The sequence below is a fragment of the Heliconius melpomene genome, chromosome 2 (assembly GCF_056956725.1).
Source record: "Heliconius melpomene rosina isolate 202511_hmr_F chromosome 2, ASM5695672v1, whole genome shotgun sequence".
In the NCBI taxonomy this organism is placed as follows: Eukaryota; Metazoa; Arthropoda; class Insecta; order Lepidoptera; family Nymphalidae; genus Heliconius; species Heliconius melpomene.
In genome coordinates, this window is record NC_140390.1 from 9,291,441 (window position 1) to 9,318,137 (window position 26,697).

The window sequence follows — 26,697 nt, forward strand, 5'->3', positions numbered from 1 at the left end:
TTGTTACCTTTTTAGAAAATATATTACGCTTTTTCTCGTATATGAGGGTACGTAGAGAGAACCTGATGTTAAGATATTCTGTTACATGATACTAAGAGGCCAACGACAATCAAAGGAATGAGTGAATTAGAATGGAGTGTCTCAACACTAGGTTCCTAGATTCCCTCTACCTACCCTGTATGAGTAGGGTTATGCGTTATATGCATTCAATTTCATTTTGATTAAAGGAACCTAGCTATTTAAAATATTAGCGAAATCTATTATACAAATAAAACAAAAACCTTCTTTAAACATTATAATGTCCACCGTGTAATAAATTTAAAAAAATCGTCTTTCTCAAAAAAAAATCATCAACTTCCAAAAATATCATCAAACTTCCCTCCTAAAGTATTTCTAAACTTATGAGCTACATTTGAACTTTTTTTGTGTATTTTCTCCAAAAATGTCAAAGGTCCTTTATCTTCTGGTTCAAAATCTTCTCCATGTTTATTTCTATGAATAATACTCTTAAACCCACTAACAATACCTTTCTTGATGCCATCAAAATAAGCTTTTATGCCATGAACTTCGGGTACTTTATCAAAATCTAAATCTCCTGAATTTATTTTCTCTTTTTCATCATAAAATTCATCTTTATCATCGAGAAAAGTTATACAATTCCTCTTTCCATCTTCTCTAGTTATTTGATCTGGATTTCTTTGATTTCCAGATGCAATATTGAGAGGTCTGAATATAGTGAAATTGGCGTGTATTGGTCCTTTAAATCTATCATTGGGTATATCTATAACGTTTTCAGTAACTTCGTATGTATGTATAGGTCTTTTTGCGATAGGATTAGCATTTTTATTTTTATTACCTTCGACTGGTAGTAAATCTTCGTATTCGTCTTCGAAACTTGATGTGAAGTAAGTATCGTCGTCTGGTTTTTTAAATGGTAATGCTTCGCTGAAGTAATTTATTACTATCTGTAAAGAAAAATAAAACTATTATTATTATCTATAGCTTTACACTATATATCGAATATTGTAGGGTAGACAGGGAGAACCTAGTATTTAGACACTCCATTTCCCGTACTCTGTCTCTCGTACAATCCACTGTCAAGACATTGGTGTTGATGCCGGAACTCAACGTTGTGCTTTGTCTTACTAAATAATAAAAGTTAATTCTCCTAAATAGGAATCGAACCCTCAATCGTAACTTTTGCATTCAGACTAAAAGCCGACGGCCTCTCTTAAAAATAATGAGCTGAAAAGAAAGAGATAAGTTCAATTAAATCAATGAGAACACAAGTGTTTAGAGTAAAATAAGGATTCCACTTTCTGAAACCGCCCGCTAATTAAATTAAAATTGTTAATTACTTTATAAAGTTTGTTTTATTTAATCTTTAAAGTTTAAATTGCAGTAGTAATTTTTAGTTTATTTACAATACATCTACTAACTACACGATGACAGTTCCGACTTTCGTAAATAAGTTTTAAAATAACAGAATAATAATAATTAAGTAATTTATTTTTTAAAATATTACCCTATATTATACAATAGGATAGAATAGAATAGGCGAGAACCAAAAAAAACCCAGCGTTGAGCAACTTCATTCCCCACTTTGCCGAATTCTTGGGTGTGGCCGTGGAAATGAAAATATCAAATATTTTATTCCCCGATTGGGAATCGAACCCTTGTAATAATACATACTAATATTCCAACTCTAATATCATAAAAGGTCAATACAAAATAAGCATAATTGTATAGATTTTATGTTTGCCTTCGCCCGCATGACCATGTGAAAATAACTAGCATTTGTTTAATTATGATAATATACTCGTACGTAAAATGACACATTCTTGGAGCGGTAGGTAATTCTGAACGGAGGTGCACCGGGTTACATCAAAACAATTAATGTGCTATATCAAGTAGACTTCCTCAATAAAAGGATTGTCATACATAAAGTAATATAAAATAATGAATTGTCAAAGATTGCTTTGTAGATTTAAATTTAGAAGGTACTTATTTGCTTTGTTAAATAATAAAGTTAATTCAAGTGGGTAAGCTGGAATTATGTGTGACAAGTTTAGTTCATACTACCTAGCTAATACAATACTTATATAAAAAGGACTATCCAACGCAAAAATATGTTTTCCGTTTAAAAATACTAGTTCCTGAGATCTTCAAGTTTTATCAAAGAAACTCTTTAGCTTAATAAAGTTTATACAATCTGTTTAAAAGAATATGTTTGTACGATCCCTGAATCGCGCTATTGAAATCCTCCTTGAGGGACGCCAGCCGCCGAGCTGGTCCAAGTCGGCAAACCCGTTCAGATGAAACTCACTACAATAAGTTTACAACTACATATACCGAGTTGATACCGAGTTCTTTGCGAAGCATTTCTCATCAAGGAGGGCGCCATAGCGTAACTTGGCTGATTTGATCCTTTTTTTGTAATTTTTTAGATTTTTATTCTTTTTTCTTTAGCTACGCCTATATTCTGCATCCTATATACAATACAGATAAAACCAGGTTTCATAGGATGTTTTGATAGTAAATGCTCCTAACCTATCCTGCTAAAAGCAGAAAAAATGTAAAGCTAAAATAAATAAATTACTCTTATAATATTAATTCATTGAACAACAAATTGTTATATTAAAATAAAAATTAAAATATTTACAACCTCGAGGAATAAAATGATTCAGAATTTGACATTTAAATATTATTTTTTTTTACTAATCTTCACAAAAAGTACGCAATGGCGGAACAGTTAATAGTTTTTTATCACTTACTTCTTTAGATAAGATTCAATGACTTCGATGAATTGATGACCTTTAACTATGAAGTGACCTATTCCATCTACATATTGTTTTTTAAATTCACGTCGTGGGGCGTAGGGCAGTGGGCAGAGTTTGTCCTGTTTGAGTGGAGGATTTTAACGCCGCGTTAAACTCAAATTGGTATATTCTAGACTGGACTCTTATTTTTTGCGCAATTAATTATTATTGATCATATTTAACAATAACAAACAAAACTGGTATCATTTTTAAAGGGGATCAACCCTTTTTACAATGGTTGCTATTATATTAAAGTCGGTTATCGCTTACAAAAATAAAATGGTGTTTTAAAACTAGTCAGTAGAAATATAATTTAAATAAATAACTATATAAACAAACAAGGAATCTGCGAACCTAATGTAAGACTCCGTTCCTATTAAGACAGTTACTTTCTCCACTTTCCGCCAAATTCTGGATGTATTGCGTGTTGAGTCACGGAGCTCAACGTCGTGCTTTGCCTCCTTACCAGAGCGAGGAAATGGAAATATGAATTATTTACTTTCCTCGAGTGGGAATGCAACCCACAACCTGTCGTGTTTATAATCGCACGCTTGTGTCCCTGCGCCACGAATGACCTCAAAATAATATATAGGTGCTTGTGAATTATATATAATACTAGCGGCCCGCCTGCGGCTTCGCCCGCGTGAAGTACGTTATTATTAATTTCTGTCTCCGTCAGTACCTACGATCTATAAGTAACGTCCATACAAAATTTGAGATTCCTAGCATTTATAGTAACGAAGTTTCATATACACTCTCAACTCCAAAAACAACCCCTTAGAAGTCGAATATTGCAAATTCCCGTCTTAGCGAGCACCTACGTCCTATAAGTAACTCCTATGCAAAATTTAAGATTCCTAGCACATGTAGTTTCTGAGATTTCGTGATGAGTGAGTGACCTTTCGATTTTATATATATAGATTAAGCTAAACACACCATGAAGGCTGTACCTAACAACCATAGCCGGCAAAAAATGTTTCAAAAACGCTAATTAAAAAATAAAAGTGTTACATTATAAAAAGCTTAGCCTTTTATGTCATTTTGTAAAATACTAGCTTAAATGTTAGACTTCTGTTTCTTATGAATGTTATTTATATTTCTGGGACTGGATACCTCCAGTTGTCATAGATACCTTTTATTTGTAATATCTTACAATATTTTAAGGATGGGTTGTACTCTATAGCTATATAAATTTTATGGAAATTAATTTAGCTATTTTCGAAACAACAAAAGCAACAAAAAAATTATAGAGCAATGAAATAATTCTCATTTTTAACAAAGCAGACAAAAGGCAAACGAAATGGTGACAAGAGATAATTATGAGTTTTCTCAATATTAATGTTATGTATAGTTTAATCTACTTTTTTTAGATACACGTTGTATCCCGCACATAATAGGGTAGCCAAAGGGAATCTGAGAACTTAGTGTTAAGGCACTTCGTATTCATTAAGACATTTTCACTCCCCACTTCATAGAGACATTGCGTGGGGAATAACGGAATTTAATGCTGCATTTTGCCTCAGTACCAGACCGAGACAATGAAAATATTAAACACAAAGACTTTGTGTTGGAAAATCGCTTGATATAATTAATAAATACAGTTTTATGAAATAGCGACTATTCCTTAGTGAACTTATAAATACACCGACGTGACTCATTTAGTAAGTGTTTTACTATATACACGATTGTGGATTCTAAACCACTAAAAATAATGAAATGCGTAAAAATAAAGTAAAAAACACTAATTTACTGCAGGAAATAAATTAGGTGAAAAAAAAAATTGCCTCGTCCTGTATCCTGCATGTTGCAGAGTAGGTAGAGGAATCTTGTATTAAAAAACTTGGTTTCCCACCTCTCGCTTAATTTTCGAGCTAAGGCTTGACTCCGTCAGTCAAGCCTTAGCTCGAAAATTATAATCTCAACACCGCGTATTGTCTTTTTGGAAAAATAATAATAACTATTTAATATAAATAACTTACAAAATAAAATAAAATCTTGGTATCCATGTCTAGTTCATGCGGATCTTCACAGCCAACTGACAACTTCTATTCTCGAACTTCAAAAAAAATGCGGGTTTGTTTTTTATCAAATAAATAAATTAAACAGTTTCACTCTAAATACGTAAGGGAAATGACGATAATAGTTCGAGAGCGAACGTTTTATAATCTCGATGACTCATTGTAATCAGGGTATGCCTTTGTTTTAAGGGATTGTCCAAGGTTCTTTTCTGTTCTGGGTATTTTTCATATTAAAGTGGCCTAAGTCTGACAGTATATGTGATGATTGCAGGTTAAATTTGGAAAAAAAAAATATTGTCGTCTCTTGGTTCTATTCTTATTATTTCACTCCGCTATACGAGACCAAGAGAGAGAGGGAGACGTCAAGAAATAAGGAATGGCAAGTGTTTTTTACTAATCCTGCAAATAGCAAACCATAGTTCCCATCCCATTTAATGCTTTGTCTTGTTATCAAAGGGAGAAAACAAAATTAATTAATTCCCCCGAATAGCAATCGAACCCTTACCCACTGTGTCAAGACCGTAAGTTACAGAAGTGATGTACTAATTACAAAAAAATTGAGTAAATCATTGACGACAAGATATTTAGTGGTTATAATTATAACAATTATAAAGGCCAAAGTCTTGCATTGCTTACATTTTTGCTATATCCGTATTGCATATTACTCATACTTGAAATCGATTTTCTTCATTCGGATGACTAAATCTATTAAAACTGTCACAGCTTTTTTCCCAGCACCACGTTTTTATTGTCAACATAACAGGGTGAACATAGCAGGGAGGTCAATTGTGACGTGACTGGTTGTAGATTCGAGCCCCGCTCGTGGAATTTAAATATTTATTTAAATTTATGTTTTGATTTCTTTGCTCCGGTGTGGAGGCAAAATCCGGTGGTCCAGAACCAGAATCCACCAGATCCAGAATTCGATAATGTGGAACGGAGTCTCTTGACATTAGATATCCTCTGCGTGATCTGCTGTGCGCGGGATACGAAAACCCTTTCTTATAAGGAAATACAGCGGGAAAGGTCATAAACTCCACACAATCAAAGCTGCTGGCGGGAACTAGTTCGAATAATATGTTTCTTTGTTTAGTCTCTAAACATGGTGTGAGTTGAATTCCGTCATGCGCCATGTCACGATCAGCCTTTTCCGCTATGTATGGAAATGGATAGAGTTAAAATTAAATATTTTAAGAAATATCTATGTGAAACCTATTTTATATTAAATAAAAGAAATTATTTTAATAAAAAAAATATACATGAACTAAATATACATAAAGTCGCATGTATATCGTCATTTAATAACTGGGTAATTGGGTGGAAGCCGGAGAACAGTGACACTCTTCTTAAATATATTTTTTAGCTTCACACTGCTTCTCACAAATGTCAGGATACTTAGGCAGAGGGAAGCCGGAAACAGAGTGTTAAGACACTTCGTACCCATTAATACACTTCCCCCATTTTTATTTACCACGTAACGTTTTGTATGCAAAATATAATTTTGTACCTAAATATGGCTACAATTATTATTCGTATTCTTCCAAGAGGAAGTATCTTAAAATTATAAACCTGACTTTGAATTTGCTTTAAAATCATATTGGAGTATTTGAGAGTAATTTTAAACTTAGTTTGTATACAAAGTTAAAATGTTATTAATATGTAAATAATCTTTGTTTAGACCGAGAATTTGCATTGAGTTTGTTTAAGTAAATATATTCTGTTGTGATCATCATCGCCACTGAACATTGAAGTTATCAGGAGGACATGAATCTGTAAGTTTTGTGGTTGTGGGTTCGATTCGACACTTGGGAGTTGAAATTATTATCACGGCGTTAAGATCTGCTAGTCAACTGTCACTAGCATTGTTTTAAATTTGGGCAGAAAATTGGCTTATCTCCAATTAAGTTAGCAAGAAATACTTATACATTACAAAAAATATTAAGATATAAAAATATGATTGCACGTACATTAACTAGAAATACAGTGGGTACTAGCGAGGACATCATAGTGAGAACGAGAAAGAACTTGTTCATGTGGTTTGGGCTGGTCAGGGGAATGAATGCTGGATGAGAAGCTAAAGAGATTTATGAAGCAAAAGTGAATAGATATTTCAGTTGACGTACGAGAACACTGCTCTGATGAAACTAGCTGAGGAAGAAGGCACGAGGATCCCCCAAAAAGCATGTATGAGTAGATTGATGACAGTGGACGAGGCGACAGTTTGTATAGACCGTAAACCTTGGCGCTCTTTTGCATCTGGCTACCCCGGTTTACAGTCAATTTTTAAAAGCCTTGAATGGTATTTTAATGAATAAATTATCATTATTGGTGCACCTGAAATTTTCATCATCCCAGATCATAAGAGATCCTTGGGAGAGGTCCCAAGGATCTCTTATGATCAAACGGACATACTTAGGCATTTCCATAGTGTACCAGAGTGACATTTTATAATTATGTGAAGGCTAAACTAAGAGTAATTACAGAATTTGCAACTGCAAACTAAATTACTTTGGTAGACGAGTTTGTAACTGCATTAGTTGAAATTTTGTTCACAGAGTGAAGCAAAATGGGGCTTATGGCACAGTTGGTTAGCGATGGCATATGAAAGTGCCGGTTCGAATCTACGGTGACTTACTTAAATGTTGATACATATATAGGAGATTTAAAGACATTACATTGGGTGGCGGAGTTTAGTTCCACGTTTTGTCGGCCTGAGCGAGGAAATGAAAATAGTTTTATTTCATTTATATCACACTGGATCATAGCGGGGCAAGTAGGGTAAAGACACTCCCTAACACTGGGGGGGCTATTAATTCTTCAATTTCTGCCGATGAAGTCTCGAAATGGGGCTAAAGCCATAATCGTCTATCGTTATATATTTAAAGTTAGTGGAAAAGGTTTTTTTTATAATCAAGACAAAGCAATGAAGTACTGTTTATTTGAAGGGTATGTTGCTGGCATAAAAAAGATAATTATTAATTCTCTGGTAAGTTTCCACTCAACGCGCAATGCCCCTAGAATTTGGTGAAAAGTGGAGAAAGGCAGTATCTCAATGGGGAACGGAGTGACACTAGGTTCCTAGGTTACCTCTTCGTACTCTGCTATGTACGGGATACAGCGTGAATCGAATTTACACCATCCGTGTTTACAACCCAACGGCGCCACGACGGCTTCTACTACGAGTATCTACTAAATGAACTCTGCTGTTAGTTTAAACTTGTTAAAACTTTTACGTAAAACTATGGTAACTAGTTGCGTGACGATTTAGTTATAAAGTTCACCTTTACTGACGAAGGTATACTTTAGAAGGGTACTTTAACCCCCTTATAGTTTGTTAGAATATTCATTGACTTTTGCAGGTGAGAGTGTGTTTAATTTCTTCAAATACTAAAAAATAGAACGATTAATTATTAGTAATTGAGACCGTCGTGGTGTACTGGCACACGCATGTTACTGTAAACGCAACGATTGTGGCTTCGATTCTTACTCGGGGTAATAAATTATTATTTATTAATATTTTCACATCTTCGCTCTGGTACAAAGCTAAACGGCGGCGCTAAGTTCCGCCACTCAATACGCAACGCCTCGGCAAAACTCGGCTGAAGTGGAATGGAATGTCTTAAAATTTGGTTAACTCCCCCTCATGACCTCAGACAGTATGCAGTGCTCAATTCCGTCACTAGACATGTTGTTCTCTTTGTTCCGTCACCAATTCAGATGGAGAGTGGAGAGAATATTCTAAACGGAGGTTATTTCTACTTACCCTTTTAGATTCGGGACTAATCATGAATTTAATTAAAAATTGCAATAGTCTCTTTACATTCATTACTTAGTATTCAATATACAGGTTTAATTCTATTCTAGGAACGACGTCGACTACATTTTCAAAGGGGATTTGATATAATGCTACTAGGAACTGTATGTCGAATTTATATGAAATTTATAGCTTTGGTGTTTATTTACGTTGTTTCCTATTTAATTTTCTTACTTTAAACCTGAATTGTTGATTGTAAGTTTTATCATATTATATGAAAATAGTAATTATTATATTGACAATAATATTTTTTATAACTTTGAGGCTATTCGTGGCGTAGGGTCAGAAATTGTAACTATTAACGGGACAGGTCGTGGGCTCCAGTTCAATTCGAAGTAATTAAATATTTAATATTTTAATTTTTTCGCTGTGGTAACGAGTCTAAATGCAGTGATCAGCTCCGAAACTCAACACGGAATGCTTCCAGAATTCGGCGTGTAAGTACTGTTTATTTGATGGGTACGTTGCTAGCATAAAAAAGATACCTAATTATTAATTCTCTGGTAAGTTTCCACTCATCGCGCAATGCCCCTAAAATTTGGTGAAAAGTGGAGAAAGGCAGTATCTCAATGGGGAACGGGAGTGACTTAACACGAGGTTCCCAGATACAGAGTGAAGCCAAAAAAAACTAAATATGAACATTCTCCCAATAGAAAATTGAATTCTTGTTTCGTACAATATACTACAAAGCTACGAGTATATTAGCATACTCGTATTTTATTTATTTAAAATAAATAAGCTGTGCTACCGTTGATCCCCCCCTGCGGCCATGTGACACGCTCCAGCTCAGTTCGAGTAATTAAAAATTAAAATTTAACTATAATAATATTTTGTAATGTTATATATTATTCAGAATTTCAGATTGAAAATTAATCTGTTACAGTATTTATTATGAAATTGAACTTTTATATGTAAAATTTATAAGCCATATTTCAAAATTTATATACATATTTCAATTTGGAGGGAAAGGCTTTGGGCTGTATTTTGATGTGATATAGCCTAGGCTTAGCATTCCACGTATAAAATATTTAATACAACAATAAAGTAACGCGACGGTTATGGATTCGATTCCCAGTAGGGGGAATTAATTAATTATATTTGAATATTTTCATTTCTTCCTTTGGTACAAAGGCAAAACGCACGGCGTTGAGCTCCGCCACTCGGCACGTAATGACTCAAAACTTTAGCGGAAAATGGGGCACGGAAGGTCTTAACTGGTTTTCCTATGTCTAACATGTTATATGCGGGATACGGCGTGCACTTGCAATAAATCAATTATAACAACAGTTCTTGAGATTGAGGTGTTGAACCGAACAAATTCTTTATCTTTCTATTATTAATAAATATAGATAAATAGATAGATAGATTAAATAAGAATATAGAATAGCTCTGTTTGATACGATTAGTGCGCTTCACAGTGCTTTGATATCGATCGCGGCAGTTTAATATTCTGTGAGTTAAACGAAACTAGTATTCTTGGATTTTTATCTAGAATGTATAATTTTTAGCACTAAAAGTAGTTGATATTCTAGGGGTTAGTTTTATATAAAGTACTAGAGGACGCGCGCAGCTTCGCTTGCGTAATTAGGGGTGAATTCTAATAAACCACGAAACATGTGTTCAATGAAATATTTTTAAGAGTCTAAATTTCAAATTTTATAAAAATCGGTGGCGATTTAAAGATTTTTCCATATGAACTTTCAACCCCTTATTTGCATCCTTAGGGAGTGAATTCTAGAAAATCATGAAACACATGTTCAATTAAATATTTTTAAGAGTCTAAATTTAAAATTTTATAATAATCGGTGGCGTTTTAAAGATTTTTCCATACAAACTTTCAAACCCTTATTTGCACCCTTAGGGGGAGAATTCTAGGAAACGACGAAATACGTGTTCAATTAAATACTTTTAAAAATCTAAATTTCAAATTTTATAAAAATCGGTGCCGATTAAATTTTTTTTCCATACAAACTTTCAACCCCTATTTCACCCCTTCAGGGTTAAAATTTTTCAAAATCCCTTCTTAGTGGATGTCCAGATTACGAAAGTAAACATCTGTCTAAATTTCATGTTTCTACGCACAGCGGTTACGGCTGTGCGTGTGTCTTACCTCAGTCAGTGAGGACAAGTCCTTTTATATATATAGAAGAAGATTATTGTGCCGCTGTGCCACGACGGCCTCAAAATATTATTCCAAGTGTTCTTTTTGATCGATCGATTCGAAATCCATAAAAAAATGATATGCACCACCTCAAGGTGCAAGGTGCAAGTCCAACTATGAACAGTTATGATCAGTAATCCGCCTTCTCATAAAAATAGTTACTTCCGAGTTCCAGAGTTGCAGTATCACTTATTAACTTCAACAACCGAAAGCAAGATATGGAACCAAAAAATCTAACATCAGAAGGTCATTAGGGTTGTGGGCTTGTCCATTGAGCGCACACTCTTATTGAATTGCAATGACATAAAATGTAAGATACACATACAATTAAATAGATATAATGATAGATTTTATTTATAAAGCTAAAAATAAATAAAAAACCTAAAACAAAAAATATAAAAAAGGGATCAAATTAGCCAATCTAGGCACAAAGCACACATTGTGCAATCTTGTGTAGGTATTATAAATAAACTTATTGTAGTGAGTTTCATTTGAACGGGTTTGCCGACTTGGACCAGCTCGGTGCCTGGTTCCCTCAAGGAGGCGGATCCCGGACGAGGAGCTTTAGCGCGCCGTTACATACGTAAACTTTGAGAATGTTTCAATAGCGCGATGCAGGGAGTGTATGAACAAATTCTAATTTAACGACAAATATGCAGATATGCGAGGCCGCCGTGCCGCAGGGGATAAAGATATGACTGTAACGCAACAGCTGTGGGTTCGATCCCCAATCGAGGGAATTAATTATTATTAATATTTTCGTTTCTTCGCTCTGGCAACAAGGCAAAACGCGGCGTTGTGTTCCGCCACTCCGCGTGTAATGCCTTCAGAATTCGGCGGAAATTGGGGAGCGGAGTGTCTTAACACTTCTGTCAGAAAAACCTGTCACTATCACAGTATTTAACACAATACTCGCCCCAATTACTATCTACCTATAAACGTCATTTATTCCACAGCCGTAATATATCAGAGAAATAATTGAGTTTTTTGTAAAGATAAATAAATAAACCTTAATTGACATGAAAGGGAAACATTTTACTGCAACAACTGAAAGTTAATTATGATCGTTTCTGTCAGTATTCTTAATGCTTCGATAATTATTATATAATCTTAGTAACAGTGAGGTAGGTGCAGGTTTGATATCCACTTACGATCATTTATTATAAGTAATTATACATTTAGATAATATGCATCTTGAGGTCAGTCAGCGCAGAGGGTGATAGGTTGTGGCTTCGTGGGTTCGATTCCCACTCAAGGAAATGAAACACGAGGTGACTAGGCATAAGCGAGGCGTCGAGTTCCACCATTCAAAATACAATGGCTCCAGAATTCGACAGGAAGTGGGAAACGGAAGTGTCTTAACCCTTCCCTTAGTTCCCTATTCTGCTATGTACATGTAACGTGAAGTTATACAAAAATAATATATTTTTTTATTTTATTTACAATCCTTTACTTAGTTTTTTTACTCTTCTCATGTCAGAAAAATATGATGTTCTACTGTATATAGTACTGTTTCCATTTTACCTTCATCTGCTACATTAATTTTTAAAAAAGAAACATCCTAGTTCAATTTATCCCGGAATAATTATTACTACTGATAAGAGAACTATTTATACTGATTATCAAGCTATAGCATATATAAAAAAATGTAATTTCACCACGTTGCCATGGCGACCGGGCGGCGCGCGCACCCAGTCTCTTCCTTGCCCCGGGACGGGCCGGTCGCGTTTCTATTTGAATGTAAACATAAGAAAAATTAGACGAAAATATACGTTTTTGCTTAAATTTTTGACTTTTGGGAAAATTGCAATAGAAAATCGATTTTTAGAGTGCAAAAGAATAGTATGTAAATGAGTGAAGACGTCAAATGTGGTGGTGGAACGGTGAGTTATTAGTTCATCATCATCAGCATCCGTAGGCTGTATTCCGAATAGCAGGGTAGGCAGAGGGAACCTAGTGTTAAGTATTGCGTATTGAGTGGCGGAAGTCAACGCCGCGCGTCTTTTATAATTATCAATATTTCACTTACTCGAGTGGGGATCGAATCTACAACCAGTCACGTTGCAGTCATACTTGGTGTCCCTGCACCACGACGGGCCTTGATTGATTAAAAAAAACTGTAATGTACCAGTGACCTTTATTTTATCTTAATAATATTTTCTAATACCCTCTACTTTATTAATATTAAAACAAAGGCTTTATTTACACAGCCCTCGCCAAACTCGTATGTTTATTTAAAAGTTCTTAGAACTTCGTCATTTTGCCTCTTTCTAGCAACTTTTTTTTACGATATGATATATTTTTATAATATCTTTCGTATAGAAACATATCTTTTATTAGTAGCTTCTATATTAGCCTTAGGTCCTAGGTTCGATTCTTGTCCACGAAAAATATTTTAGGTATAAAATGAGTTATTGTTTTCATTGTAGATTTTATTTAATTAACTATATTGTCTTTCAATGTTGAGTCTTACGACTTTAGTGGGTTCAATTCTTCCTGAGTAATATTTTACACCAGAGCGAAGAAATGTAAATATTAAATATTTAACTTCCTCGAGTGGGAATCGAACCCATAATTTGTCGCGTTTACAGCCACAAGCTTGTGCCCCTGCGCCTCTGCGTTCTCTCATATATATTTTTACTATATCAGGAATGATAATATAATTTTCGTTACTCTGAATTGCTATAAATTATATATTTCAGAGCCGCCTGAAGGCATGGGGGCTAAATTAGAAGAATGTGTTTTATAAAAAAAGTTTCCGCATCCCTTATTTGGCTATAGTACCTATTAATATATATATATTTTTATATTTAACTCAATACAGGGTTTTAAAAAGGAAAAAGAATATAATCATTACATCAAATGCTTTTACAGTGAAGCGTTGCCCCACTGTATCATGGTGGACACTAGAAGACACGGGTTCATGTTCGATTTTTTTAATGAAGTATCCCATATTCTTCTGTCAATTGCAAAGAAAATAAACACTTATTTAAAACTAGCGACCCCCTTGCGGCTTCGCCCGCTTTTACCACTGGATTATTCATATAATGTATGTTTGCAAAGCACTTAAGATAATGTGAAAATTTATTAAACTCTAATGCAACCCGCATTTTCGTAGTTCCAATAAGGAGTTTCCAATTGTTTTACTCGGCAAGGATTTTTTAGTAGGTATCGTAATTTTAAATCTGTGCTACTAATCTTTTCAAGTACTTACTAAAATATATTTAAATGACTATTTTTAGATAGTTAAATGACTATTTTTAAACGGAAGAAATTATAAACAAAAGCCTTCCTACTAATAACTACTACAAAAAATATGAAACCAAATATATCGCGCTGAAATAATACATTCAACTCCAATTATCCAATACGTGCAAACGCATCTAAATCTTCGTTGCTATGCCTCTATAGCGGGCGGGTTTTTTTTTTCGAGGTTGTGGTTAATGCTGAAGAGGGTATTCTGTCCCTGATGAAAAGCAAGCACTACGTGGCTGCCTGTGAGGAAAATTAAATAGAATGCATTGGCCGGGAATCGAACCCGGGCCGCCCGCGTGGCAGGCGAGCATTCTACCACTGAACCACCGATGACTGCTCATGACGCGCTTGTATAAGCAAAACGTCGCGGGGCGCGTTTCGCAGCAAGGATGTTTTGATATTGTAACAACTTCTAAAGTACTTATTAAAATGAAAAAACAGTAAAAGACAGTTTTAATCTACATTAAATGGCCAACGTAACTAATATACTTATTTATATTCTGAGAGTAAGGGATAAGTAAAACTTAAGTCGGCACAGCTGATGAGTCAACGGCGTGATGTGTCAACAATTAAATGCGTTTTTCTCTAAAACTATTCGCAATTTCGAAATAGTGTAAAAAGCAAATTTTATCTTCGTTTAACATAGAAAATTCATAAAGTATTTTAAAGGATAAGGATTAATACCATTATGGAAAAATATCCCTCACAATAAAAAATATATTGAAATTACTATTTTTAGACAGAAATATGATCACTACACGTTATCCTTAAAAGATAAAAATATGCTCTTGCAGACTTTTTTGTAGATCTTATTAAGAGGAACAATACTCCAGTACATTATTTTCATGTAGTACTTACCATTAAAGCAGCGCATGCGCGAAAGTGTCTCAATGGGTAGGACTTTAGACACATTTATCGTATTTATGTTAATTTACATAAGAATGTACAAATAATAAACTATATATAAACCTTCCCTGAGAAATAGTCGACCTAATGGTGAAAACCGCATAAAAATCCGTTGGGTGGTTTAGAAGAAGAAGAGTTAGAAACAACAGACAGACACGAAAAGCGACTTTGTTTTATAAGATACTAGTGGGCCCGGACGCGGCTACGCCCGCGAAAATATAAGCCTAAATAATTAAAATAAGTTAAAAAACAATAATAAGTGGAGATTTATTATTAGAAAAAATATCTGAGTAACCGAAATGAACAAATAAAAGAAGTAAAAGTAACTAAAGGAAATTCTTAATATTAGAAAAAGTACCTAAAGTTTGCCGTGCGCGCGTACTAAACATTTTTCTATATTAAATAATTATTAATTTTTGCGAACAATATTAAATAAAATCCCAAATGATTAAAATTACGATATTTTAAGTGTATAACATCGATATAGATAACCGAACGGAGATAAATTAATTATAAGCAGCAAATAATTACATAAAAAATAATAGTAATTCGAAAATATATAAAAGTTTACAAAATCATCAAAGTCATCTGCCCGTTCGCGGCGGTCATACTATACCACTCGTAGGCTAGCTCATTTGGAATCAGTGACATCTTATTTATTAGAATGTTATACAGTAAACTATAATTTCCATCTAGATGAAATGCTAAAAGAGACTATTATAATAATTTATTTTCATAAGGATGAATATCAAATTATAGAAATCATCTAATTTTTGTTAATGTATACAAATCTATATCGGCGCGCACCATGTATGCATTAAGCAAACTCACTGTGGGTGACGTTTTCTTAAAACAGCAAACTTTGCAAACCGTTGCTTAGCAACGCGTAGCGACGATTGTTATTAACATGGCGGAATAAATTCCTTGTCAAATTAATTATTTTAATATATTGGTATATAACGAAAATATTACAAATATGAGAAAAAAAAAGTATCCTATGTTCATCCCGGGACCCTCAAGTATCTCTATATGAGTATTTTATCACAATTAAATTAGCGGTTTGGCCCTGATTGCGGAAAAGACAGACAGACAGACAGACAGACAGACAGACAGACAGACAGAGTTACTTTCGAATTTATAATATAGGTATGGATATACAACCATCACTTTTACAGTCTGCCCCACTTAGAACACTAATCTATAGAACTACATTTTATTCCTTTACGCTAAGTTATCAGCTTATAAGAAGGTATTTTAAGAAACTTCAACGTTAAGTTATGCCACTGAACACGCAATGCCTCCAGAATGCGGCAGAAAGTGGAGAACGGAGTGCCTTAACACTAGGTTCTTCTTGCTACCCTGCTGTGTGCGGGATACACTGATTTATTTTATTTTATTTTAAAAAATGGTTGGTGGTAGTTTGATATAATAATTATGTCAACTGTTAGAACGTATTTTCAGTCTACCTTTATTTCCTCGAGTGGGTGTCGAACCCACAACTAATCGAGTTAACAGTCACATACTTGTGCCTTTGCCACGGCTGACTTCAAAAAATATTTTTTACTTATGAAAAAATTCAATACTTAATAAAATAATAAGCGGCGTTGAGTTCCGCCACTCAACACAACGGAAGAGCCTTAATGGTAACGAACTGTTAATAAGGCTTTATAAGTTTCTATATTTATTTAGCATATTAAATAACATTGTATATATGATGATAAGTATTCCGATGTCATTTCGCACTGTCCAATCAATCGGGCTTTATCTCCGCGATAAAAACATTGACATAGTGCTGGTGTGATAATATTGAAACAGCGTAGAATATGTAGGTTATATGTATTTTTTAGCTGCTCGCTGATCCCCGCACCTGGGAACCTGGGAACCTAATGTTAAGATATTCTATTCCCATTTAAACCCTTTCGTTTCCTACTTTTCGTGGAATACTCGATTGATTTCGTGCATTGCGTATTGAGAGGTGAAAACGCCGGGCTTTCCCTCTTAACCAGAGGAAGGAAAATAAAAATATTAAATATTTCATTCCACTGAGTGGGTATCAAACCTACGACTGTCACGTTTACAGTTACACGTTTGTACACTCTTAAGCGGTTACTTTAAGTTATTACTTGGCTTTCTGGAATCAAGAAGTCGATTAAAAAACAAATCTATAGACAAATATATCTATAATATAGGAGAAGAAAGAAGCGAAAAATGAGAAACGGAGGAACTCTACACTAAAGCCACTCTGCTAAAAATACACCTAAAAAACACATAAATCAGTCGTAACATTTCCCTCTACTCGTACAAGTCTTATTTATGTCTAGATTTAATCTCAACGACTAGCGTTGACACAAATCATCACAACTATTTACTAAAAAAAACTTAGGCACTATATTTTTATATAGAAATGTTTTCTTCCAAGTATTCCTACTTTTACATTTTCTTTTATAGACGCCTTTGTGGCTCAGTTATATTGTATTCGACTATGCATAGGATGTTAGTAAATTCGATTACCCATCTTAGAGAAAGATGATATATGAATTATTTTTATTTTCGCAATGTATAAAGGCGAGACCGTCGTAGTTCAGTGTGACAGTGTCAACACGATTATTGCGGGTTCTATTCTCATACGGGGGAATTATTATATTAATTTATTGACAAGACAAAGCGTAGCATTGAATTCTATTCACCTTTCGACTTCCCTTCTATATACGAGATACAGCGGGAATCTATAAAAAGAAACAACTATTTCTTTTTATTTACAAATTCACAGTAAAATTAAAACGTCAAAAGCTAACTCATCTGTCATTCATTTTCATACAAAGTGTATGTAAAAACCAGTTTCCATCAACCCTCGTCCAGAGTGGGGTTTATTGTTACAGCGATAAATGTAATCTTTGGTATCTTCCCTGGCCTGTGACATACTTGTTATATTAGATTTAGGTCCCAATTGCAAGGTTTGGTCAAAAGCAATTACATTTGATATATTTATTAGTTTTGAAATTATTATAATTGCAAGTGAAATATGGATTCGTGTGTTATCTTATCTTTTCCTTTTTTTTTAACTTCACGCTGTATGCGGCAAAGCAGGTTAGGCAGAGGGATTCCAGCATTAAGACATTGCGTGTTAAGAGTGGTAGTCTAGCTGGAAACGCGTTAGTTGTAGATTTGATTCCCACTCGGAGCAATTGAATATTTCATATTTTATTCATTTTCTATATCTGGTGAAGCACGGTGAAGCACGGCGTTCAGTTCCACCACTTAACACGCAATGCTTGGAGAATTCGATGAAAAGTGAAACAAAATCTGTCGTAGAGTTGGACTGAACGTGCTGTCTTCAAAACTAATCGATAAGTGGGGTACAGACTGTCACACTAGATTATCCCTGTCTATCCTGCTTTGCGGGAAAAGGCGTGAAGCTAAGAAGTTTTGTTTAATTCTGACGAAACTTTAACAAGCGTTTTTTAAAACTATTTTAAGTCAGAATTTTATAAATATATTTTCCTAGTTTTAACACTCTGTATATTCATAATCCACAACAAATATCAAGTATAGGGTTAAGTATAAAAATTATAAGCTTATTATTTAATTAAAGTTTCAAATCAATTCTGAAAGTGAAACGTTTTTAATTATGAACACGTCAAAACTGCAATAACTCTATTTGTACGAGCGCGAGGTCTCTAAGTACAGCTGAGCGGAAAGTAGTTCACAAGTTTTCAATTAACACTAGGTACTTCTATTTTCTGTTTGTTTTTTATTTTTATAAAAATGGAGGAACCTTTTAGTAACCTTCTCTATTTTAAGGTTTCGTATCTTAATAAGGATGAACTTACCGAACTTGCAGTACAAATAAAAGAAAACAAACCGAAAACTTCAAATTTATTTTTATATTACATATACAAAAACTATTTTAAACTTATAATTGTTGTTGATTTCATACAAAATATGTGTTTGTCAACTTCTATAAGTTGTACATCCCGTTGACCTATAATAGTTAATCTAAAACTCGGTAGCTTGTGAGACAACTTCTCCCAAATAAATTCATTGGTTTTATAATATTAGTACAGATATATATCTTTCTAGTTTGATCCAGCATAGAACCTCTCTCCACTCTCTCTCATCATTCTCTGCTTTCCACCCGAATTCAACACAGAGTGACAAAACTCAACGCTATGACTTGTCTTTATAATGCATATCTCAGAATAATTAGGTTATGAGAACTCAAATTCGACATATTTAAAATAGCTAAATGCTTTGTCTTGTCAGAAATTAAAATATTTATACAACTAAAAAAAATCGCCCCTTTTTCCAATAATTTAGTATGAATAAAATAAAATGATTTTGAAATTGTTTAAAGTTGACGTAGATAAGCCGCTGTAAATTACACCGTTATTCCCAGAGGTAGCCCACGCGCGCATCCTACGTACATAGAGAGAGACAGCTCTGAGCCTGGCTGACGTATTCTAGGGGTATTGAAAATGAAAAATGTTTTAAAGGAAACTCTTTATTATATATTTAGAATTATACATTTTATAACAAACTACCACCAACGATTTCTTAATTACATGGAGAATGCCCTGGATTCTGGGGTTATAATTAATTATATCTACAGACTGATAGATCTAGACTGAGAGATCTGACAGTTCGAGAGTCTATCTGTGATCAATTAATATTCCAATGAATGCGCAAATACGTTGTATCCAAAAATGTTAAAATCACAAAAACTTAAAATCTTAATATAAATTAGTTTATCGGCGGAAAATGATTATAAAATATTTAAAAAAAAATACTTCATGCTGTATCCCGCAAGTCAACGCCGCACTTGGTCCACCAGAGCGGGAAAATGAAAATAATTGCATCGTGCGGGTGTAATTAGACCCACGACCATCGCGTTTGGTCAAATGCTGTCCTAAAACATCACGATGGTCTAAAACAATTTAAAGGTCCATATAAAAGTTGCAATAACGTGACTGTAAGATACGAAAAAACTGCCTATAAAGGTCTCGTAAACCCAAGTACCAATATTTCAAGGCAGGCAGTAAGTATATAGGCCTGAATTTTTCCTGTAATTTCAGCTTACGGTATTCCATGGGAAAGCTCTTTTGAAGGTAGTAGATGTTCCATTTGCCACTTATCATTTCAAAGCTTTGACTTTTAAATAGTTAAACATCGTAAAATTTTTCAGCGGAAATTGGAAACAAAAATAAGATTAGTCGTCAAAAATGAGAAGATAAGTTGTATTATGCTATTTTTTTTAAGATAATAACTAAATAATAACTAAATATAACGTTGATAGCGTTATAAACTCAACTTTCTACCGTAAGAAACAAAAATTATATATTATGTTCTAAGGGTGCGGTAGCTCAGTGGCCCAGCGTCGTACTGTAAGCATGACGATTGTCTATTCAATTCCCACTATGAATTGTTTTGATGTCCTCGCTGTAATACCAAGACAAAGTGCGGCGTTAAGCTAAAAATCTAAGAAACTTGTGAGTATTAAAACCACTGAAAATTTATATATTTTTTATCGAAATTTCTAGAATATAATCAAATAAAATCAAAACAGCTTATTTAATATAAAAGCATACGATAACCATAGTAAAATCATTAATATTTTTTGTCAAATACACTTATAATAAATATTCCTATAGTTCAAGCGGGCGAAGCCGCGTGGAGTCCGCTAGTAACATAATATAATAGATGCCATTTCACGATTTACACAATGAAACTTGTTCAATGGTTCGAACAATCGCGTAGGAAGACAGAATTAATTTCAATATTATCTACTGCACTTAGCGGGCTATTTTGGTAGCGATAAATATTACATTTCAATATAGTATAGTATTGAAATTTTATATAGAACGCGCGGTGTTAAACTCCACCGCTCTTTGTGTATAAATGAAATCTCTAAATAGAAAACAAAATGAAGAATTAAGGAGAAAACACATTTCTATTATCACAATTAAAGTACAAAATAAACACCATTTAATTTTGCCAATCTTAATTCTGCGCCTTATTATATTACCAGATAAAAAAAACGAAAAAAGAATCGAACCCACAACCATCACGTTCACAGTCATACGCTGTGCAGCTGCGCTACGACTGCCTTTACACATTATTAGGAAAGAAACATGTTCCTCTACAAATAGAGGTACAATCCCTAGGGACGGTAATCCAATCAATCAATAATAGACAGAGAAACTTTTATCTTTTATCATTAACATATTAAATTGTATGAACTCCCTTAGAGTCCAGATTAAAGTTTAACTCAAATCTAAGCCAAAGGACGCGGGTTCATATCCCGCTAAGTTTAAATTTTTATTCGTTTTCTAAATATTTTTTTTTCTTCCCTAGTGTCGAATGACATTTTAAATACGTACTCGTATATTAAAAATAATTAATTGAAATCATGTATTTTTCAACTGAAATTTGAGATACTTTTACTCGTAGCTTCGTTCGAATAGTATGATGAAAACAATTAAACAAACTTCATGATATAATACTAGTATAGATACGGATAGTACTGACTGAGACAAAACAGATTGGTTGTTGTTCGATTTCCACTTAAAAGAATGTTTTATTAATTACTTTCATTTCCACGCTTTACACTATTACCTATTACATATTACGTCAGATAGAAATCGAACCTACGACTATCGTCTCAAACCAGACATTTCTCCTTATATATTTACTTGGAAATATAACTAGTTTGACCTAGTTCCAACATGAATTTATATTAGAGACAATGTTTTCTCATCTCGCGAAGCTTTTGAGAAAATTATAATTTGCTATACGATATTTGTCACGTACTATCGAAGTTCTCCGATTGAATCTATAACTCAAATTCAAATTCAAATTCAAAATATTCTTTATTCAAATAAACTTTATAAGCCCTTTTGAATCGTCGAATGTACATGCCAACAAAAAGCTACCACCGGTTCGGAAGGCAGTTCTGCTGAGAAGAGCCGGCAAGAAACTCAACAGTTGCTCTTTTTAAAGTCAATGGTATATTTTACTATTACATTAGCTGGCAGCTGTCCTGCCTGACATTCAATAGACATTAATTCCATACATCTTTATCCTCTAAATATTTTTGAACAGTGTAATAAGCTTTACTTGTTAGAATTTTTTTTACAGATATTTTAAATTTTGGAAGTGGCAAATTAAGAATACACTGCGGAATTTTATTATATACACGTATACTCAGACCCATAAAGGATTTATTAACTTTCTGGAGGCGAAAACTTGGTGTAACAAGCTTATCTTTATTTCTCGTTTCTATCGTATGACTATCGCTATTTTTTCTATGACAATGTATATTTTGTCGGACAAAGAGAATATTATAGTATAGAAATTGGGAAGCAACTGTAATAATACCTGCATCTTTGAAAACATCTCGCAGAGAATCTCGAGCTCTTAGATTATAAATATATCTTACGGCTCTTTTTTGGAGAATAAATATTGATTTGATATCTGAAGCACTGCCCCATAGCAGCATTCCATAAGATAAAATACTATAGAAGTAGCTAAAGTAGACTAGTCGGGCAGTTTCAACGTCCGTCATTTGCCTTACTTTCTTAATTGCGAACGCGGCAGAGCTGAGTTTATCTGCAAGTGCTTCCAGATGAGCGTTCCACTGGACGCGATAATGCACTATTCACTTCGTCATAGTTTATTATATTTCTGTCAACCTTAAATATTAAAGAGGTATCATCCGCGAAAAGTACAATATCACATATGTTCTTCACATAAAAAGGTAGATCGTTAATATAAAGAAGAAATAAAAGGGGACCAAGTATAGATCCTTGTGGAACGCCCATCTTTAGAGGAGATCCAGATGATTTTACATTATTTATACTAACCGTCTGGATTCTTTGGTTTAGATATGAGGTAATAAGGTCAAGGGCAGTATCCTGTATACCATAATGTTTTAGTTTTAACAACAGAGTTACATGGTCTACGCAATCAAAGGCTTTGGATAAGTCACAAAACACTCCAATTGCATTTTGTGACCTCTCCCATGCGTCATAAATGTGCTTTAGGAGTGCGGCACCCGCATCCGTAGTGGACCTACCTTTGGTGAAACCATATTGCTCACTATGGAAACAATTGTTAATATTTAAGAAAATTGTGAGCTGGTTGAACATTATTTTTTCAAATATTTTACTTAAGGATGGCAAAACAGAAATCGGTCTGTAATTTCCAGGCTCAGATCTATCTCCACTTTTGTAAAGCGGCACTATTTTGCTATATTTCATTAAATCAGGAAAAGTACCGAATTCTACACAATTGTTAATAATTAAAGCAAGGTAAGGAGCAATATTAGGTATAATTGAATTAAAAACTTTAACAGACATGCCCCATAAGTCACCAGTTTTCTTTAAATTAAGGCTTTTAAAAGTTTTGACAATTTCATCTGGTGACACATTCTTAAACACAAAACTTTGTCTACAACTATTTACATGGGTTTTTAGTATTAATTCTGCTTCCGAAGGAGATGATGGCAGTGAACGTGTTACTTCAGTAGATATATCAGAAAAAAATTTTTGAAAAGTATTTGCCACTTCTAAATCTGGATTTAAGATTATATTATTAACTTTTAATTTAATAGGTTCACTGACAGCTCTAAATCTCCCAGTTACAGTAGTGATAGCATCCCATGTAGCTTTAATTTTATTATTAGAGTTCAAAATTTTTGCTCTTATATACATAGACTTCGCCTGAACACATACCTTTTTAAATATTTTTGAAAAATTTCTAACTTTTAACAAGAACTCCGGATCTTGATTCCATTGCCTCATATTATATAATTCGTATAGTTTGTTTCTGCTTCGGTATATACCAACAGTTGCCCAGTCGCTAAAAGTTAACTTCGAGTTTTTATATATCTGTTTAACTTTAAAAATGTTATCAAACTCTGTAGTGAGTAAATTAAAAACTTTACAATATAGCTGATTCGGATTTAATCCGGTTATTTCTAAGTTTGCAATTTTTTCACTCACTTTATTATTAAAAAGATTAATTTTATTTTCAGTAATTGGTCTAATTGATATTTGTTTACGTTCTGCGACTGTTTTATCCATTACCGAAAACATTTGACCACAATGATCCGAGCTAAGATTAGTAATAACTTGTTTTTCTACAGTCTCACAATGACAAATATCATTATCTATACAAGTAGCGGACGTATTCGTTATACGAGTTGGTTCAGAGAAAATATTAAACAAATTAAAATATTTAAATAAGTTTAAAAGACGAAGGCTTAATGATGTCACCTGTAATTAAAGTAAAGTCTCCGCATACGATTAAAGATTTACTATTCGAACTCAAATTATTCAAAACATCCTCCATTTTTTCTTCAAATACTTCAAAACTACCTGAGGGGGGTCGATACACGCATACTATTATATGTCTATTGAATTCAACGCTGGACAATTCAATGGAGTTCGTCGGAGAGAGCTACTATAGGTATCTGGTCGCGATTTACAACGTATATCATTTCTCACTAATATAAGCGAACCGCCGCGGATGGCCTTCTCTCTAACGAACGAACTTGACAATGTATAGTTTTCTATATTTACTGTATTGTTACATCTCGAGATCCAGTGCTCAGTTATACACATTATATGTATATTAAATTTTTTTAGAAATAATTCTAGTTCCAGTTCTTTGCCTCCTAGGCCTTGCATATTCTGATGTACAATGTTAAATTTAAATGACCTAGGCGTTGTCTTATAGTCTAGTTTAAATTGGAACTTACATCATTATACTTTATAGAAGTATTATTAGTACATTTAATTTCCTTCGTTATACCATGTACAACGGGGTTTTGTATATTATATGCTACTAAAGTAGCAATTTGTTTCTTAAAATATAGAGGTAGATACAATGTATCTTCTGTCAACTTACAGCTATTAAAAATAAATTTATTTAAATCTAAATAAAATAATGCGTCGCTATGACGTTCTGTCGTATTATATAATGTCAAGTTCAGGTTGTATATGTATTTATTTTATTTTTCTGTGAGGGAAGAAGAATATGGAAAAGAGCATATAATAAATTTACATTTAGTTTTACTATGTAAGTCAAGCAAGTTTTCTATACTCTTTATAATATCTTGATTCCTCACTGACAAACTATGACCATGTAATAGTACAACAGTACTATACTCATTTAAATTCATGGACATAATTGAAAATAATAATAAAATAAAATATTAACTTAACTTTCTAAACGGGGCCTGGGTCTGTCAGACCCGACGTCCATGTTTCCCATACATGAATGATTTCAAAACGCCATATATTTTTATAATATTACAAAATATACTTTAATATTTTAATTGTATTATTTGTATTCAAATGTTTTTATTGTTTTATATCATATATTATTTGGCATTGTTTGTTATATATTTTAGTAATATAAATATTATTTACCTAAAAAGATTCAATTTTTTTAGTTTTTATGATAAAATGGAAAAAAATGATCGACCTAGCACGTCAGGGACAAAAATATCGGTACTTTATAATCAACATCAAACAAAAGAATTGGACGACAACATTTTATAAAGAAAATAGCACTTTATCAAATAAAAAGACGCGTTTCGTATACTAAACTACTCTAAGAATTGAGAATGACTTTGACTCGCGTTTCGCGATCTGATCTATCATATATTGAACATGAAGCTAAAAAAATAGTTTTGGGATCTTGAAAAACATGTACACTTTGCCCCAAAAAGATATACAGAAACACAACACATACTTATGTTGACTGCAATCGTCCTGTTTGCCTACAATGTTGAAAGCCATTGTGTATCGATGTTCAATAATACCTTATCTTGAGGTGTTGTCAAAATTTTTATTTTATAACATAAGATGTAATTTCTTTATTTTTTTTTATTTGTTAGACTTTATATTTTGTTAAAAAAAATTTTATTTTATTATCTGTCTTTTTTTTATAGTATTATTTTCTCAAGAGTCATCCCATGTGGCCAAAGACTGAAATTGTGACTTTAAGTTACTTAAATCGTTGTGATGCGTAAACTTTAATAAAAAGCAATTTTATTTATATTGATTTTGCTTGATTTGAGGCTATTCATGTAAACTAAAACATAAAATTGTCTTCTTCCTTTAAAAAACAGCCGGACTATGACCAATAAAAATACACTGGTCTGACAGACCCGACGTCCATATGTATGTTATAAAAAAATCACGTCCATAGTTAAAGGTTAATATATATCTATAAAATCGAAAGGTCACTCACTCATCACGAAATCTCAGAAACTACATGTGCTAGGAATCTGAAATTTTGCATAGGAGTTGTAGGAATTTATAGGACGTAGGTGCTCGCTAAGACGGAAATTTGCAATATTCGACTTCCAAGGGGCTGTTTTTGGGGTTGAAAGTTTGTATGAAACTTCATTACTACAAATGCTAGGAGTCTCAAATTTTACATGGACGTCACTCATAGGACGTAGTTACTCATGGAGACAGAAATTAATAATAACGTAGTTCACGCAGGCGAAGCCGCGGGCGGGCCGCTGGTATATTATAAGCCGTACGATAGATACGCATTTATTTTTTCTATATTCTACAAGTACTTTCAATTATCAAGATAATACATTTTTATGATAAACACTAAATTGAAATCATGATGAAGGGTACTTTTTTCTCTGTCACCCTGTATCCCGCATACAGCAGGGTAGGTAGAGGGAACCTAGTGCTAAAACAC

At 33.5% G+C, this 26,697-nt stretch overlaps 2 protein-coding genes across 2 annotated transcripts in view; one reads left to right on the forward strand and one right to left on the reverse strand.

Annotated features, from left to right (window-relative positions):
• Positions 1-291: 291 nt before the first annotated feature.
• Positions 292-4,937, reverse strand: LOC146540803 (uncharacterized). Its single transcript, XM_085200281.1, has 2 exons — positions 4,799-4,937; positions 292-965 (listed from the first exon to the last, which is right to left on the reverse strand). The coding sequence occupies exons 1-2, from the start codon at positions 4,823-4,825 to the stop codon at positions 351-353; spliced, it is 642 nt and encodes a 213-aa protein (XP_085056407.1). The 5' UTR covers positions 4,826-4,937; the 3' UTR covers positions 292-350.
• A 7,588-nt stretch (positions 4,938-12,525) lies between these two features.
• LOC146540804 (calcium/calmodulin-dependent protein kinase kinase 1) overlaps positions 12,526-26,697 on the forward strand; it is a 90,441-nt gene continuing 76,269 nt past the window's right edge. The window contains exon 1 of the mRNA XM_085202275.1: positions 12,526-12,695. Within this exon, the coding sequence (XP_085058401.1) occupies positions 12,663-12,695 (33 nt within the window). The 5' untranslated portion in view covers positions 12,526-12,662. The remainder of the gene's footprint in view (positions 12,696-26,697) is intronic.